Raw genomic sequence first — 15,822 nt, forward strand, 5'->3', positions numbered from 1 at the left:
CAAGATTGTGAAGGGAGCATAACTAGGCTGAGGGTTAATGGTAAGCCAGGGAGGTAGATACTAGCAAGAGAAGTTACTTGGACCCTTAACTTTTCATCAAGAACACTTATCTGTGCATAGAGGTGTGGGTGGTAGCCACGTGGCTTGGGCCAGTGTGTTTTCCCTTTAAGACAAAGGATGGAGTTGACTGAGTGGACTCAGCCTGCGTCTCAGAAATATTTCTTTCACCAAGCTTCTGAAAGCAGCGTCTGCTGTGTGCTTGGATTGGGAATGTTTATAGCTTGAGAGGTTGTAAGTGTGGGCTCTGTGACTGATTCTGGTAAGAGGAGATGGGAGGTGGACCCCAGACTCCAGGGAAAGGGGAAAGAGAGAAAACCTTGGGACTCCTAAGTCCAGCTTCCATCCCTCCGGCATCAGGGAACATTTAGAGTTTGGCAATAGCAGCTTTTGAACTCAGCTGGACTCAGTAGGTCCCCCCCCCCCCATTCACCTGACCCTCAAGCCAGTTTCTGTCCAGTGACCCATCTGTAGAGCACCAGTGATGACTGCCCTCAGTCTGTGCGGATGACAGCACTGGTAGAGTGGCTTGTCTTATTAGTGCTAAGGAGGGACCGCCAGCAGCAAATGCTGCGTAGCAATGGGAACTTTGAAGAGGCACCGGAAGGTCTATTTTGCAATCTGAATGAACATTAAAGAGTGGCTCCCTGACTACCTGGAGTGACAATGATCTAACAAAGGTTTGGTAATGTAGCTACACTGACCGGCCAACGGTTTACCATGCCAAAAACCACAGTTTCCACCCCCAGCACTGTGTACACCATACAGGCATGGTGGCACATACCCATAACCCAGCACTCAGGAGTCGAGACAAGATCCAAAAGTCAAGGTCATCATTTACTGCACAATAAGTTGAAGGCCAGCTTGGGATACATGAGCGCCACCCACCTCAGGACCATTCATCTGCCCTGTGAGCTCTGTAGTCAGAGCAGGAAGGGCCACCTCTCCCTAAAGCCACAGAGATAGTTCTGACTTTCTGGCAATTTGAATTTAAAAGTGATTCTTCATTACAATCACGAGTCGCAAACTCTGAGGAGAGACTAAGTCCTAAGTAGTTTTCACAGGCCACACTTCTCAGCCTTACAAAGCAGCTGTGGACAGTATGCCACTGAGAGGCTGTGACTATGCCAATTCCATTTATAAAACAGGCGGTGAGCCTGATTCGGCCCACAATATGTCATTTTCCAGCCTCTGGTATAAAATACAGAAACATATATGTCTGTTGTTTAATAAAAGATTCAAATACCTGGGGGTAGGGCAGCAAAGCCTCATCAGTACCTAGACCCCAAAATCCCATTCCTTCTCATGCCACCACATACTGCATCTGGCCCTTGCAGCTTTGGTTTGGTTTTGTTTCAAGTGCAATAACCACAATTTTTATGTTAGAGACTGATCTTAGAGGCTTTAGCTATACATTTGTTTATTCCACAGTTATAGTTTCTTCAGATAAAGTTAAAAAAAAAAAAGGTCATGGAATCAGTCTTCAGCCTGAAATATCAACAATACCTAAGGTGAGCAAAATGTGTTACATTTCAGGCAGGAGCTCCAAAGGCCTTGCTTAGAGTCCTTCTATGATGGTGACATGGTTGTACGTGCCACAAGGGTACCATTGTACTGTTTCCTAGGGAGAAAGAAATCCCGTGGAAGTGGCAGTAAACTCAAACTTGCAGAAATCAGTCGAGGCACTTCAACGAGAGGGAAGGGGGCAGGTACTGCAAGGAGAGCTGAAGACCACAGAGAACTCCAGAGTGCCTACCTTTCCTCAGTGTGGCCATCTCTGCTCTCACCATTATCACTGCAAACTCCTTGTGAGCCAGAAATCCTAGTTTCTGTGCAGAGTGCCCAGTTTTTTAATCTTAAAAACTATTTGCTTCAGCACATGCCAAACTACATTATGTTTGGTGTAGGACTGCCACCCCTGGAGTGGCGACTGCTGTCATCGATCACTCTACTGGGCTGTGGTGTTGGGGTCTGGAGGTGTGTTTGTCCCCCACTAAACCTTTTCCTAGCTTGCTTTAGCACCCAAGCAGCTTCTGGATAAGCACTGCATGAAAATGAGTCTTGGTTAGGAGCCACAGCCTGTGACGGAGGGGGAGGGGGGGGACAGATTAGAAGCCAGCTGATGGAGTTACTGGGTAGTGTGGAGGAACAGCGTGCCCCAGCAGAAGTAATTCAGAGTGCATGTCACCTGCAAGCTCGTCAGTTAGGGCAAGGCTTGTCTATGTTTGTCTCCTTAGGGGAAGGAAAGGCTGTTTTCAAGTCACACCCTGCTTAGAACCTGCTTACTGTCTCTTCAGGTCTGCCTTGAGCTGGGTGCTTGAAGGTCAAGGGCTGGTGACAAACTGCAAGATGCATATATCTGTGGCTTGGTGTTATATGGCCCATGAGATGTGTATACAGAAGGGGACATAGGTGGTTTCTGAGCTGAGCCACAGTGGGGGGGGGGCACCCCACTCCTGTGAGGAAGTGTGAAGAACCTCAAGCGTCAAGGGACCCAACTTTTAAAAAGTCAGTTGTTGAAATATCAACATCCTGGGTTCACATTTGCTCCTTGTAAACTCTGCCTGTGTTGGGACCACTTTCCTATGTTACTCACCCTAAAGAACTTCCTTGAGTACTTTGCTGTTGCAGTTACCGCTACGGTTTGGTAGTTTGGTGGCATTAAGGAGCATGTCCAGGTCACAGCATGTGGTGCGACCAGGCCCAAGGCAGGCTCTGTTAGCCCGAGGTGAAAGGCGCAGTCATCATGGTGCTTCTGAGTCTCCTGTGGGTTCTGGCTCCCAGAGTGAGCCCAGAGCAGCAGCTGGAGAGGATGGCAGATGAAATAGGATGTGAGCATCACAATGTGAGCAGAAGTTCTCAAGCAGGTGTTCTGCCCTCCCTGCAGGGCCGTGGAAACTGGGTTGTGCTGACAGGGAGTGGAATCCTTCTTCTATTAGGAAAGGCCCAGAAGAGGCTGCAGGGGAACAGCACACACAGCCCCACAGCGAGGGATATCTGGCCCCAAGTGTCAACCATGCCAGAGCCCGGCAGACCTGACTGTGGCATTCCTACTGAGTTTCTTTTGAAGGAAGATTACCTGGTGGGTGAGGGTGGGGCAGGCTGGGGGTGGGGAGATGAGAGGAGAGTCATTGATTTTTTTTAAGGCAAAAGCCCTTAAAAATGGCTCAGCCACTAAAGGTGCCTGCCATCAAGACTGACAGCTTAATATCCTCCAGCAGGACACATGGTGGAAGGGGAAAACCAACTCCCACAAGTTGCCCTCTGACCTTCATGCTGACAGATACATTACACACACGCGCGCGTGTACATGCAAACACACAAATATAATATTTTTGAAATCTTAGTATCAGAGCAACTTGTCCCGGCTAAAGAAGAAACCAGGAATATGATAGTGAACTCTTTGCAGGTTAGGACCGATGTAGTACACTTCATTTAAAATACATGACACAAGGTGCTTGTAGAGATGCCACGAGTAATGTTCAACCACGGCTACCTCAGGCTACTTCCCTGTGGGAGCTGGGCCCTGCACATTTCTTTGCCATTTCCCTGCGTAGCGTGGTACATCCCAGCTCTGGCTGGCCTAAAGCAGTGTTCCGGCTGCCAAACGTGGTTTAGTTTCCCCTAAAAAACTATCTGGCCCCTCAGTTGTTTCTCCTTACACACTACATGCAATCTTTGACCTTGGAAAGTTTGTATAACTCTTTGTGTGAAAAACAAACCCTGAGAAGGAGGATGGAGTCAGGATGGGGTGGGGGAGGGGTGGACTTTTGTCTTCCAATCAATTTTAGGACCGCATGGTGGTTCCGGTGTCCTTCCTGCTGTCCCTGATGGGCGGTCCACTTGCTTCCATGTCTTGGCTACTGGGCACATAGTGTGGCTCTAAGCCACATGGTGGCTCTAGGGTCCTGGTCCCAGTCTGGTGGGGTGGGACTAGCTGTATTGGTGAGGCTTTGAATTAGATTTGAAATGGCTAAGCATCCTCAACATTTCAAGCTCTACCAGAGGTAACAGAGCATCCTTTGATTGTCACGGTCTGGTAAAACAGGCGTTTGTGGAGTGGGGGTGGAGTGTGGTTCCTGAGCACTCTGGGCATGGGCACAAGTGGAGACAAATGGTACCCTAGTGTACTTCACACATGTCATTGGAAACACAGAGCCAGGCCTTGTTATGGCAGAATGGGAGGGAGAGAGAGAGAGAGAGAGAGAGAGAGAGAGAGAGAGAGAGAGAGAGAGAGAGAGAGAGAGAGAGAAACAGGAGGGGGGGGGGGAGGGAGGAGAGAGAGACAGAAGGGAATGGGAAGGAGGGAGAGAGAGAGACTGAGACTAATGTGAAAAACCAAATCCTAAGAAGGAGGATGGAATTGAGGTGAGGTGGGGGCGGGCAGGGTATTTGATGTACAATGGCTTCTGCCTGCAACTAGCTTCAGGGCATTGTGGTTCAGAACCGTGAGCAACTGGTTTCACTGCAACAATAATGAAGGCAACCTCAGGGCTCCAGGAAGATAAAGAAAAGAGGTTACCATACCACAGTATTTTAAAGATGATGATGATGATGATGATGATGATGATGATGATATAATGTGTCAGTAAATATGTGGAGAAATCGGGATTGGTTTTACATTGTTACAGAGATAATAACATGGGACAGTTGTTGGGAGAGATGGAAATAAAACACCATAAGGACTCAGTAATTGCACATCTGGGTGTGCATCCCAAAGAGTTCCCAGTACGAGCTTGAGGCATCTGCACATTGTGGGTTCATAGCTACACCGTTCACACCAGAGCCAAGATGTAGAAGCTACTGGAAGGCCCATCCGTGAAGGAAGGAAGGAACAAATGCACCATTATGGAGGCTTGGAAAGGGATTTCTGGGGTGGGGATGGGGAGTGGGAGGGAGCAGAAGGAAGCCTTGCCATGCACATACCCTGGATACAGCTTTCAGGACATTATGCTAAGTGAAATAAGGCAGCGACTAATACAGATCCTATGTGATTCCTATGCAAGTTCTAGACCTATCAGCTCCTCTATGGAACAGGAACTGGGAGAACGGCATGGAAGGACATGCTCAATACGTACAGTTACATCTTTGTAAGATCAAAATGTTGGGGAGACGTGCTTCCCAACAGTGTTAATACACGTAAACGTACCAAACCCTACTTGTATATTTACCGTATGCTTAGAAATGTTTAAAATGGTAAGTTTTTATGTTATGTGCTCACACTCCCACACAGACAGAGAGAGAGAGACAGAGAGGCAGAGAAAGAGGGGTGGGGGCCCGCCTTTATTCACAGTGGGTGGTTTTTAATAAGGGTGTCACTTGTGTTACTCTCTGAAAAAGAAAGGCACCCTTTCCCCCATGAGGGGGACTGATCTGGTCTTAGTTGTAACAGCACCAGAGTTCCTGACCTGTGGCTGGAGTTGAGCCCTTCCAAGAGGCAGGAAGTACTTCAGCTGGGTCCGTCTGATGTCTCTATGCCTGTAGCATTTATAGTACATTGTGCTCGTTTTTATTTGCTTCTACTGGGATGAGAGCCAAGCCAGTAAAAGGCAAGCAGCATTAATTCAGTGATGACATATGCCACTGAAAACTGTTTTTCTTTTCTTTTTTTGAATTAAAAAAAAAAAAAAAAAAAAAACAGAATGAAGGCACTGTACTCAGTTGCTGCTGGATGCGGGGAAACGAATTCCGGGAAGAAGTGGGGTCGCTCTGCTTTCCCTGCCTCCCTTCTTCAAATGCCCAGAGCATGTTAGCCAGTGGCTCAGTTTCATTTGGAAGGTGGTTCTCAAGCAAGTACATCCCTTGAACCTGGGACCCTCCTCTGCGTGAGGCAGGATTGCTGGCTGCAGCCATTTGTGCCCCTGGTCCAAAGCAGCTTTGTCAGCATGCAAGGTGGACACGCATAGGCTCTGGGCTCGGAATGGCCCACTGCTACTACAGCCGTGTTACTTGGCTCCCTCTGGAAAGTCTTCAGTGAGTTTAGAACAAGAGACCCTATGGTTTCATTTGCATGTAGCTAGTGAGTTACCCAGACATAACAATGTCAGCTCACATGGGTCGTCTTTGTAATCCTTGTATACCCAGTAGAGGATGTCATTACCTGCCGGCCTTTAGAAGATGAAGGTCCAGTGGCTGGGACTACCAGTCTTTTGCTCAAAGCTACACATGAACCTGTCAGTTCATAGCCAGGTCTACCTGAACTGAGGTCCAGGACCTTGCTGTCAGGCACACTGCCCATTGTCACGGTTCTGATGTTTAAAATAACACTTACTATGAGAAAGAAAAAGATGACAACTGCATGCTTTTATTCCAGGAAGTTCTAATTGTCCCATTTGACTGTTAGTAATAATATCTTACTCTAATTTATGAGGTGAGCTTTTATCATAAACTTTATGTATAGGAAACACACAGCATATCTAGGCTCTTACTGTCTGAGTCCTCAGACAGCCACTGGGGGACCTGAAGCAGATGCCCACAGATACTGGGGAACTCCTGGTGAGTCCTTGTCTTCAACATCATGGGGAAGGTCTTGGGGACCTGATGCCAGCCTGGGTGGGGTGCTGTGTGTTCTCAGTATGTCCTAGCAGCTCATTCTTCCACTGGTCCCACAGACTGAGTCAACATCTGGACAACTGTCTTCCTGAAGTAGAAAGAATGCGGTGGGTCTCCCCTCGAGGCCCACTCCGAGGCTCCGGTGTTTTACAGGCAGACTGTGGCAGGCAGGTAGGCAGACCCATGTGCTCATGCTCCAACAATCACATGGCCTCTGTTTAGAACACAGTAGACCTGGCAAACTTATCTTCACCCTTCAGATCCTGCCCCAAACCTTCCTTCCCTGGGCAGTGTGAGTGCCAGGCTTGGATACTTTCCTCCCGCACCCTCCTTGCACCACATTAGTTATATCCAGATTAGTTCTTCCCAGGCCTGCCTTTCCCCCTAACTTATCGTCTAGGCAGAGGGTGCTCCCAGCTGAGGAGGAGCCACCCTCCCCACACACATCCCCACACACATCCCTGCTCTCTGGAAGTGTGTCTGCCAAATGGATCTATCCAGAAGGCTTTCCATGAGCATTGAGGTGCCGCCAGGGGCTTTGGTCAGTGGCATTCACTGCCTGCCTGTCTTTTCTGCCAGTGACCCAGGGAGAAACTGGGCTCTCCATGTCTCAGGAGCCTGGGCCTAAAACTAAACATATCAGAGGAAACCCAGCAAAATGCACTGCATCACATAGGAGCACATCTCATGGCCAAGAAGCTTGCTTCTTTAAATATCTGCTCCCAAGGCCCATTATTTCTTCCTTGCTTGGCCCACCTCTCTCCCTTGGAAACACAGCTTGATCATTTAGTCTGTGCTGCCAAGGGACACTTCTGGCATGGCAGTGTGCTGGCCTCATTTTTGCCAAGCAGGTAAGATCCTTAGCTGTGCAGCAGCCCTGTAGTGTCGGGGTCTTCCCGCAGAGATTAGTTTTAACCTTGTCACTGCCTGCCTCTTTGATAGCCTCTGTATCTGGGCTGCCCTGGGCTGCCTCTGTGTCTCACTTGCAGCCCTAGCCATTCCCAGACACCTACCCCAGAGTTCAAGAGAGACTCCACTGTCCTCTTAAACCATCTGGAGACCTCTGAATATACTAGATGCTAGAAGAAAGATCTGCTGGGGTAAGAAGTAGTGGGTGACCTGGGAGAACTCCACCAGTTGGCAGATTTGTCCGATTAACCCTGAGGCTGCAGCTGCCATTCAGAGGCAGGAGTGTGTGGGGAGCAGGGAGGTTGCTTCCCTGTCCTCAGTTGTGTGGGGTTTTGAAAAGATTGAGGTGATGAAATGGAAGGCAAAGCAGCCCCTCTGGGGCTGTGCATGACAGGCAGAGCCCATCTAGGAGGCGTTAGCATCTTTGTTTGTATTGGGCCATAAATAAAGGAGGGATAAGACCACGCCCACTTTAGCCAGTGGAGCAGGGAGCCTCATTTGGATGGATGACTGGCCATGGCTGTGTCCTTTAGGGAGAGGGGGTTTCCCACAGCAGAACCTGCTAGTCCCAGTAAGACAGAGCAGTGAGTGAGGAGTAGGTAACACCAGAGACCGCTGTAGTCCCAACCAGCTGTCCTGGTTCCTGCCTCCAGGAGACCCTTCTCTCTTCCTTCCTGGGCCCTGAGTGGTATTTCCAAATGCATCCAAAGTTCTCTGTGGCTTGAGAACGTCCTTGGAGTAAAACAGAAGTCTGTCTCCTGCAGAGCTTTCCTTAGAAATATCTTGAATCTCAATGGGTGTGGTCGCGCATGCCTTTAATCCCAGCACTCAGGAGGCAGAAGCAGGTGGATTAATGTGAGTTTGAGGCTAGCCTGGTCTACAAAGTGAGTCCAGGACAGCCAGGGCTACACAGAGAAACCCTGTCTAGAGAAACCAAAATAAAGAAAGAAAGAAAGAAAGAAAGAAAGAAAGAAAGAAAGAAAGAAAGAAAGGAAAAAAGAAACTGGTAAATCATTATTTGACCACTAGAGGGCGCCATGTGCACAAGAGGCAGTAATTGGGTTTGGACAGCAGGCTGCCCCTCTAGACGGGGATGTCACGGGACTAGCACAACAGGTTTCTTGCTCCATGGAGTGAAGCTCAAGCATCCTGTGTGCGATCCTGGACTCACTCACATCTGTTCACTAACTGATGTTTCTCTTGTAGCGGAGAAGAACACCTCTGGAATGACCAGCCGCGCCTCTCCTGGGAGGATGGAGTGGATCATCCCCTTGATTGTGGTCTCAGCCTTGACCTTCGTGTGCCTCGTCCTTCTCATTGCCGTGTTAGTGTACTGGAGGTGCGTAAACAGGCTAGGCGGCCACGTACCGCTCACTGGGGAGTTAAGCGGGTGGCCTCTATGTTCAGAACACCCAAGGAGTGAGCATTTGCTAGCCTTGGGTCTCTCACCTGCAGACATTTTTGTCTCAGGAAGATGACCCAGGCCAGAACTGCCTCTTAGGTCTCAGCACTTAGGGGTAAACTTCACTGGAGAATCCAGGAGATCCGTGCCAACATCCCAGCTGTGCTACTTGCTGGATTCAAATCCCTTTTCGGTCTTGAATTTTAGTCATCCACACCTACAGATGGTCCTGGCAGGTTCCCCTGGCACCTCCAGCTTCGCTCAGAGCATGCCTTTACTTTGGAGTATTCATACAGTGTGTTAAGTAGCCTTTATCTCTAAAATATCTCATGGTTTCCTGGTGAGTATTAAATTGAGTGATCACAAAATAGTTACTACATCACATGGCATTTAGTACGCGGGAAGTAGGTGTGTTGGCTTGTGGCCAGCCTTCATTATCATTGTCCTCTAGAGAGTTCTCGCTGTGTCCCCAGAGGAGCCAGCTGATAGCTTCTGTATGGACGTTCTGGAGTTTTCGGCTATAGGGTCCCAGGCACTTGAGTTGAGTAAGGCAGGCTGCCAGGCTGCCGTCATCACCCTGACATCCAAGTGTTCGCCCCATCATTTAACAAGAGCTAGCAGTGTGCTCCCTAGTTCTTGTTAGCTTGACACAAACTTAGAGTCACCTGGGAGGGAGGAGCCTCTGTTGAGAAATTGCCTCCGTTAAACTGGCCTGTGCGCATGCCTGAAGGGCATTTTTTTAAATTGCTGATTGACGTAGGCGTTCTCAGCCCACTGTGGGCGGTGCCATCTCTTGGCAGGTGGACTTGGGCTGTATAGGAAGAGTAGCTGAGAAAGTCAAGGGAGCAAGCCAGTAAACAGCATTCCTTCCCAGTTTCCACCTTTGCCGTGCTTTAGTTCTTGCCCCAATACCCCTCAATGATGGCCTGCAAATAGGGATGTGTCAATCAAATAAACCCTTTCCTCCCCAAGCTGCTTTAGCCAAGGTGTTCATCACAGCCACAGGCAGGGAACGAGGACAACCAGTGTAATGGTTAATTCTGATTGTCAGCTGGATTGTATTAACTCCCTGGGAGAGCTTCACCCCAAAAGTGGGCCGCAGCACCCCGTGACCTGGCGTCCAGGCTGAGTGGAGAGAGGGGAAGGAGAAGGCTGGCAAGAGGGCATTTTTTCCTCTGCTGGTTCATGGAGATGAAGTGACTTCATGCCCCTGCCACCCCATCATCCTGCCCCAAGACTGCCTCAATCTCAGGGCCTGGATGATCCTCCTTCAGCCTGTGGCTGCTCAAGGCTTTGCTCATGGCCATAAGAAAGGGAGCAAAGGTGCCAGTGGCCACAGGTTCCTCCTCGTCTTCTTCCCTTCAGCTCTGTTGAGCTTGGGTCACAGCACCCTGCAGAGACAAGTAAAGCAGCCGTGAGAATGTAGTGGGCTCCGCTCTGTGCCTCAGTGGCAGCAGACAAGCAAGCAAGGTCTAAAATGTATTCCTGAGAGCTCCCTGTGTGAAATGGAGAAAACTGCACCTGGAAAGAGGCAGATCACAGCTGGGACTCGGAGTATTCAGAGTGGCCATGAGCATCCCAGTGGGGCAATCAAATATGAACAAAGACCCATGAATGGGCCTCCATCCTAGCCTAACCCCTTCCTAGTTTAGGAGGCAGCACGTGAAAAGTGCTTGAGGCAGGAGCATGCATGGCATGTCGCAGAGGAAACCAGGAAGTAAGTATAGAGCACTGGAGTACAAGAGCATATCACGGAAAGACAGTCCAGGGCAGGAGGGACTGGGTCCTATGCAGCCTTTGGACTTTTTTGGTTTCATTTGTTTTGAGGCAGGGTTCCTCTGGGTAGCTCTGGCTGTCCTGGAACTCACCCTGTAGGCCAGGCTGGCCTCCGACTCGGAAATCCTCCTGCCTCTGCCTCCTGCTGCTGGAATGAAAGGCATGCGCCATCACCACCTTGCCGTTGACACTAATGTGAATGGGGATTTCTACAAAAGAGTGTGGTCTAGGTTTAGAATTACTTCCTGCTGTGCGAAGCAGAGATTGAAGATGGTGAGGGAAGGCATTCAGAAGGAGAGAAAGCCGTGTCCGTGGCTCAGAGGAGGCACCTACCATTCAAGGCACACTTTCCCTTAAGGCTGAAATGACAGCTGTTTATGTTACTGAGAAACTCAAGTCCAAACAGAAAATATATGAGTAGTCCTGCTAAAATACTGTTACTTTCCCCCTGAAACTTGGTTTCCCATGCCCAGAGTGTTAGGCTTCGTCCAGTAGAGTCTACATTTGAGCTTTGTACCAGACAGTTAATGGCAGCACACACACACATACAAAAGGACTGGAGAGCTAGAGAGATGGCTCAGAGGTTAAGAGCACTGACTGCTCCTCCAGAGGTCCTGAGTTCAATTCCCAGCAACCACATGGTGGCTCACAACCATCTATAATGTGATCTGATGCCCTCTTCTGGCCTGCAGGTGTACATGCTGGCAGAGCACTGTATACATAATAAATAAATCTTAAAAAAAAAAAAAAAAAAAAAAAGGACTCTAAAAGGGGGAGAAAAACCACCCTGACAGCAAGAAAAATAACATAATTCCCATTAAGATGGGTACATTGGCAAAGCAAGAGAAGAGCCTAGAGGGGACAAGGGCCCTTTTTCTGTCCAGCTTTTTCCCCTGTGATTAACATGAAAGGAGGCAGCACGAGGGAGCTCACATAGAGAATTGGCAAGTACAACAGAGACTTTGTGTCCCCGTGGTGGTGTAGCTTTGAAGCTAGGGCAGCAACGCTATTGTCTCTGCCTTTTCAGGCGCAGAGACAGTGGGTGGCTGAGATGACTGACTGGGGCTTTACATAAGCAGTGCAGGCTCATCCAAATCTCCAGGGTCATGTCCTCAGGTTGGCACACCAAGCACCATAGTGCCCACCCATGGTGGCAGCAGTCAGTGTGATAGATTCTGAGCATGTTCACCTGGAGCTGCTGACGCTGTACCTTAATCATTCATGAAAATGTGGAAAAGTCAAGCACAGTGTCTCAACACTCTCTCTCTCTCTCTCTCTCTCTCTCTCTCTCTCTCTCTCTCTCTCACTCTGCCTGTTTTCTGTTGTACAATTTGAGAGTGGAGTCACGTTTAACTGGTCCACTGCAAGTGCCAGGCACTGTTCCAGATGATTGAGTGGCACCTAGCTCCTGTGCTTTATATAAATCTATGTGATAAGCAGGACGTCCTTCCCTTCCTTTGACCTGGCGAGAGAAAGGGAACTGAGATTTGCTGAATTGCTGCCATGAGCCAGGGCAAACACAGTGTTACCCAAACACCTCTTGGTTGTATTTGACACACAAATCAAATTCCCTTAAGCCCAAGGAAAAACCTAGTATTGGCTCATCACACTGAAAGTTCCAGGGCATCAGGCATGACAGGCCTTGGAAGATAAACAAGGACATAAGGTCACGGTTGGCATGGTTTGTTCATCATGGGAGCCCCTGGCCTATGTTAGACTTAGTCACTCCATCCCAGCAGAAAAGGAGGGACTTTGTCATCTGAGAATCCTAGGGAGCTTCCAGAATGGTGTTCCTCAAGTCTGACTTTGGCCATCTGTTCACATCTATAGTGGCTGATGGCTGGAAGGACAGAATATGTCCATCATGTCTGGGGTTCACTGTGGAGCCCAAAATTTGCCTCACCACTACGGTCCTCAGAAATGAGATCGGAAAGCTAGCAGCAGGTAGTTTCTCAGGAGACTGTCCAGACTTAGAGAGGCAGCTAGTTTAGAAGGAGCTTCAGTGAAGTATTCTCTTATTTATGAAATTATGAGGCCGTTTCTGTCATTGCACAGACATGGTCTGTGCCACTCCCTGCTGTTTATACAGTGCTTGTGGAATTTGTCCCATACATTGCGGTCTGCTTGGTGACTCAGACACAAAGCCCCATGGCCCCCAAAGCTCATTAAAGAACTGCCTGAGTAACATAACGGAGTATAAAGAATAGTCAGAGACGCGTAAGTGCGAATTGGGCTTCAAGCAGCCTGGAGGAAAGTCAGGTCCAGGGAAAGCTTCTTGGGAAGCTATGACTGAACAGGTAGAATCCAGGGGAGGACGCTGGAGAGGAATGGGCCTGGACAGAGCAACTGGCCTTCAGCAAGCAGATAGGCTGGTTTGGTGTTATGGGAACCTGTAGGCCAGCAAAGGCCCTGCAAGTATTGGATGCCTTCACCCTGACTAAAAGGCACTGAGGGGCTACAGCTGCAGGAGGCAGCACCTGAGAGAGGCACTGCCATTAGTGGCAAAGGAGGAACACCGGTCAGAACCTGGATTAGAAGCCAGACTCCACCAGACTTATAGAGCCTGTGGAGAGTGCGCATGTATTCTTAACAAAGTTGCTGCCGTTCCCAAAGGGGTGAAGATAGGTTCTGAGGAGATGAAAAAAAAAATAGTGTGTATGTGTGTGTGATATAGATGCACACATACTGTGTGTCAGTAGTATAAAAGCTGTGGCGGGCTTAGAAATTAGCACCTGTCAATAAGAAAAGCCAGAGGACATATTTGGGATGGGCCAGTTAATAAGTAGTGCCTTCAGTGAAGATTTGTCCTCCAGCCTCAGTTTCCTTACTTATAAAGTAGTTAAGAAACATGCACAGAGTACATATGGGCAGGCAATATAGGCTGTGAGAAACGTCTGCCCCATGTAGCAGATGGGGACTAAGTACACATGTGCCACAGTGTTATACCAGATCCGACTGTAGGAAAAATAGAAATGTAATTCTGGGTCCTTGTATACCTGAAATGTTGGGAAGTGAGAAAATAAAACTATAGATGGAAATAAACACCTTTTAAATGTGGTCACACTGTGTCGCTGTACATAATTTCCAGTTATCTTCCCGTGGGCAAAAGACGGTATTTGAAAAAAAACAGATAGGGATCTCCTTCCAGAGTTTATTCCATGGAATGATCTCATTATGCACAGGCGCCTAGAAATAGCTCAGTCATCAATTTAGAGCTAAGTATAGTATAAATGTAGGGTAACCAACTGAGCAGAACTACTTTGAGCCAAAACGAAAGGGTGACTATAAAGTTAATAAGATGGCTTCAGATGATGCTCCCTATGTAGGGACCGGGTAAAGAGAGGCTCCCATGCCCACATCCCCAGGGAGACAGCCCTGAAGCCCAGGAGCCATCCTTGCTTGCTCAGAGCAGCGGCCTGTACTCTGTAAGCTTGATCATCATCATCAGCAGCAGCAGCAGCAGCAGCAGCAGCAGCAGCAAACTCACGGCTTACCAACAGAGGCAGATTTCCTTCTTGCCCTCATGAGGTCTGACAGGGGCAGGCTATCCTCCATGGTAGCGCTGCTGTCTGGAACTGCTGCTGCATGAGAAATGAGGAACTGACCTAGCCCCTGAGGACATAAGATGAGGTAGCAAGCCTACCTGTGTTCATGAAGTACCTCCTTCCCCATATTGTCCTTGAATATTTAGGCCCACTAATATCATCATCTCAGCATGTGTCCGAAGAGGGACAACTTTGTTACTTCAGATTTGCTCATACAAACAAACAAGCAAACAAGTATGGGCACAGACTTCGGATAGCTGAGAGATCTGGGACAGAGCCCACCAGGGACTAGTGAGGAATAAAAGCAGGTGGCAGTGTAGCTCTGCAGAGGGAAACAGACTTTGTAATTTTTTTTTTTTTTTTTTTTTTTTTTTTTTTTTTTTTTTTTTTTTTTTTTGATTTTCAAGGCAGGGTTTTCCTGTGTAACAGTCCTGGCTGTCCTGGACTCGGTTTGTAGACCAGGCTGGCCTTGAACTCAGAGATCTGCCTGCCTCTACCTCCCACATGCTGGGATTAAAGGCGTAGGGCACCACGCCCGGCTACTTTGTAAAATTTTTAGTTGAGGTGTTAGATTTGGATGCTACAGGTTGCTCATGAATGGCCTTGCAGAGAGGAAAACTCAAAATCTGTAACAGCGCAGAGAGTACAGTGAAGGTAGAAAGCCTCCATGCAAAGTAGGCCAAAGGACAGGATGACAGGGCAGGTCACAGGATGGAACGCCCCCCACCCCCAAGGTAATGCTTGAATGCTTGCCTCCTTCAGCAAAGGGGGCCCAGTTGTGCGCATGATAATTACTACAGATTTTGCAGTCTGTGTCAGTGGTTCAGAGCTATTGCAAATGAGTCAGAACAACTAGGAGAATAAATCAGAGTTCTTGACAATGTTGGAAAAGAAAGGCATGCCATGTTGGCCTTCCTACTCTAGACAGCAGCAGGCCAGGAGAGGCAACAGCATGTACCCCTGCTTCCATGTGGCGAGCTGCTTATATAGCATCTATGCCCTGAAAAGCTGTGGAGCAGCACAGCTGCTGCCACTCCAAACAGGACATTTTTGGGGGGTGGTAATTTGAGGTGGATGCTAGGCAAGGTGCCAGATGTGCTAGGGTGTGCCCCTTGTTGGGCATCTGTGCTGTAGCACAGGTTAGCTACCGTGAACCAGGCATCAGTGTATGCCTCGGATTGTGACTGTTTTGAAGTTAAGTGGGTTTTTTTGTTTTTGTTTGTTTGTTTTTTTGTTTTTGTTTTGTGTATGTGTGTGTGTGTGTGTGTGTGTGTGTGTGTGTGTGTGTGTGTGTGTGTGTATGGCTTTTCTGTCTCTTAAGACCTGGATCGCCCAGGGTTTTTTAATTGGCATTTTGTTTTCTTTCATTTTGTTTTACCATCTCAGGCATTTGCTCAGCCCGTGTCAAAGTATCGATCTTTAGTGGGTGGATCCTGGATTTGAACCCAGCTAACTTGAGTTCATAGTCCATTGTTTGTGTGTGTTGGGGGTGAGAGGGCACATGTTTATAAAGACTAGAGAAGCACACGAGATGTTTTGCTTCTTTGGAGACATGGTCTCTCCCTGAGCCTCCACTTAGTT

At 48.5% G+C, this 15,822-nt stretch overlaps 1 protein-coding gene across 2 annotated transcripts in view; it reads left to right on the top strand.

Annotated features, from left to right (window-relative positions):
- Ptprg (protein tyrosine phosphatase receptor type G) overlaps positions 1-15,822 on the top strand; it is a 684,777-nt gene that overhangs the window by 607,938 nt on the left and 61,017 nt on the right. For both annotated transcript variants that reach the window (XM_051139706.1, XM_051139702.1), the window contains exon 13: positions 8,725-8,857. In XM_051139706.1, the coding sequence (XP_050995663.1) occupies positions 8,725-8,857 (133 nt within the window). The remainder of the gene's footprint in view (positions 1-8,724; positions 8,858-15,822) is intronic.

This window comes from Acomys russatus, chromosome 3 (assembly GCF_903995435.1).
Source record: "Acomys russatus chromosome 3, mAcoRus1.1, whole genome shotgun sequence".
NCBI lineage: Eukaryota > Metazoa > Chordata > Mammalia > Rodentia > Muridae > Acomys > Acomys russatus.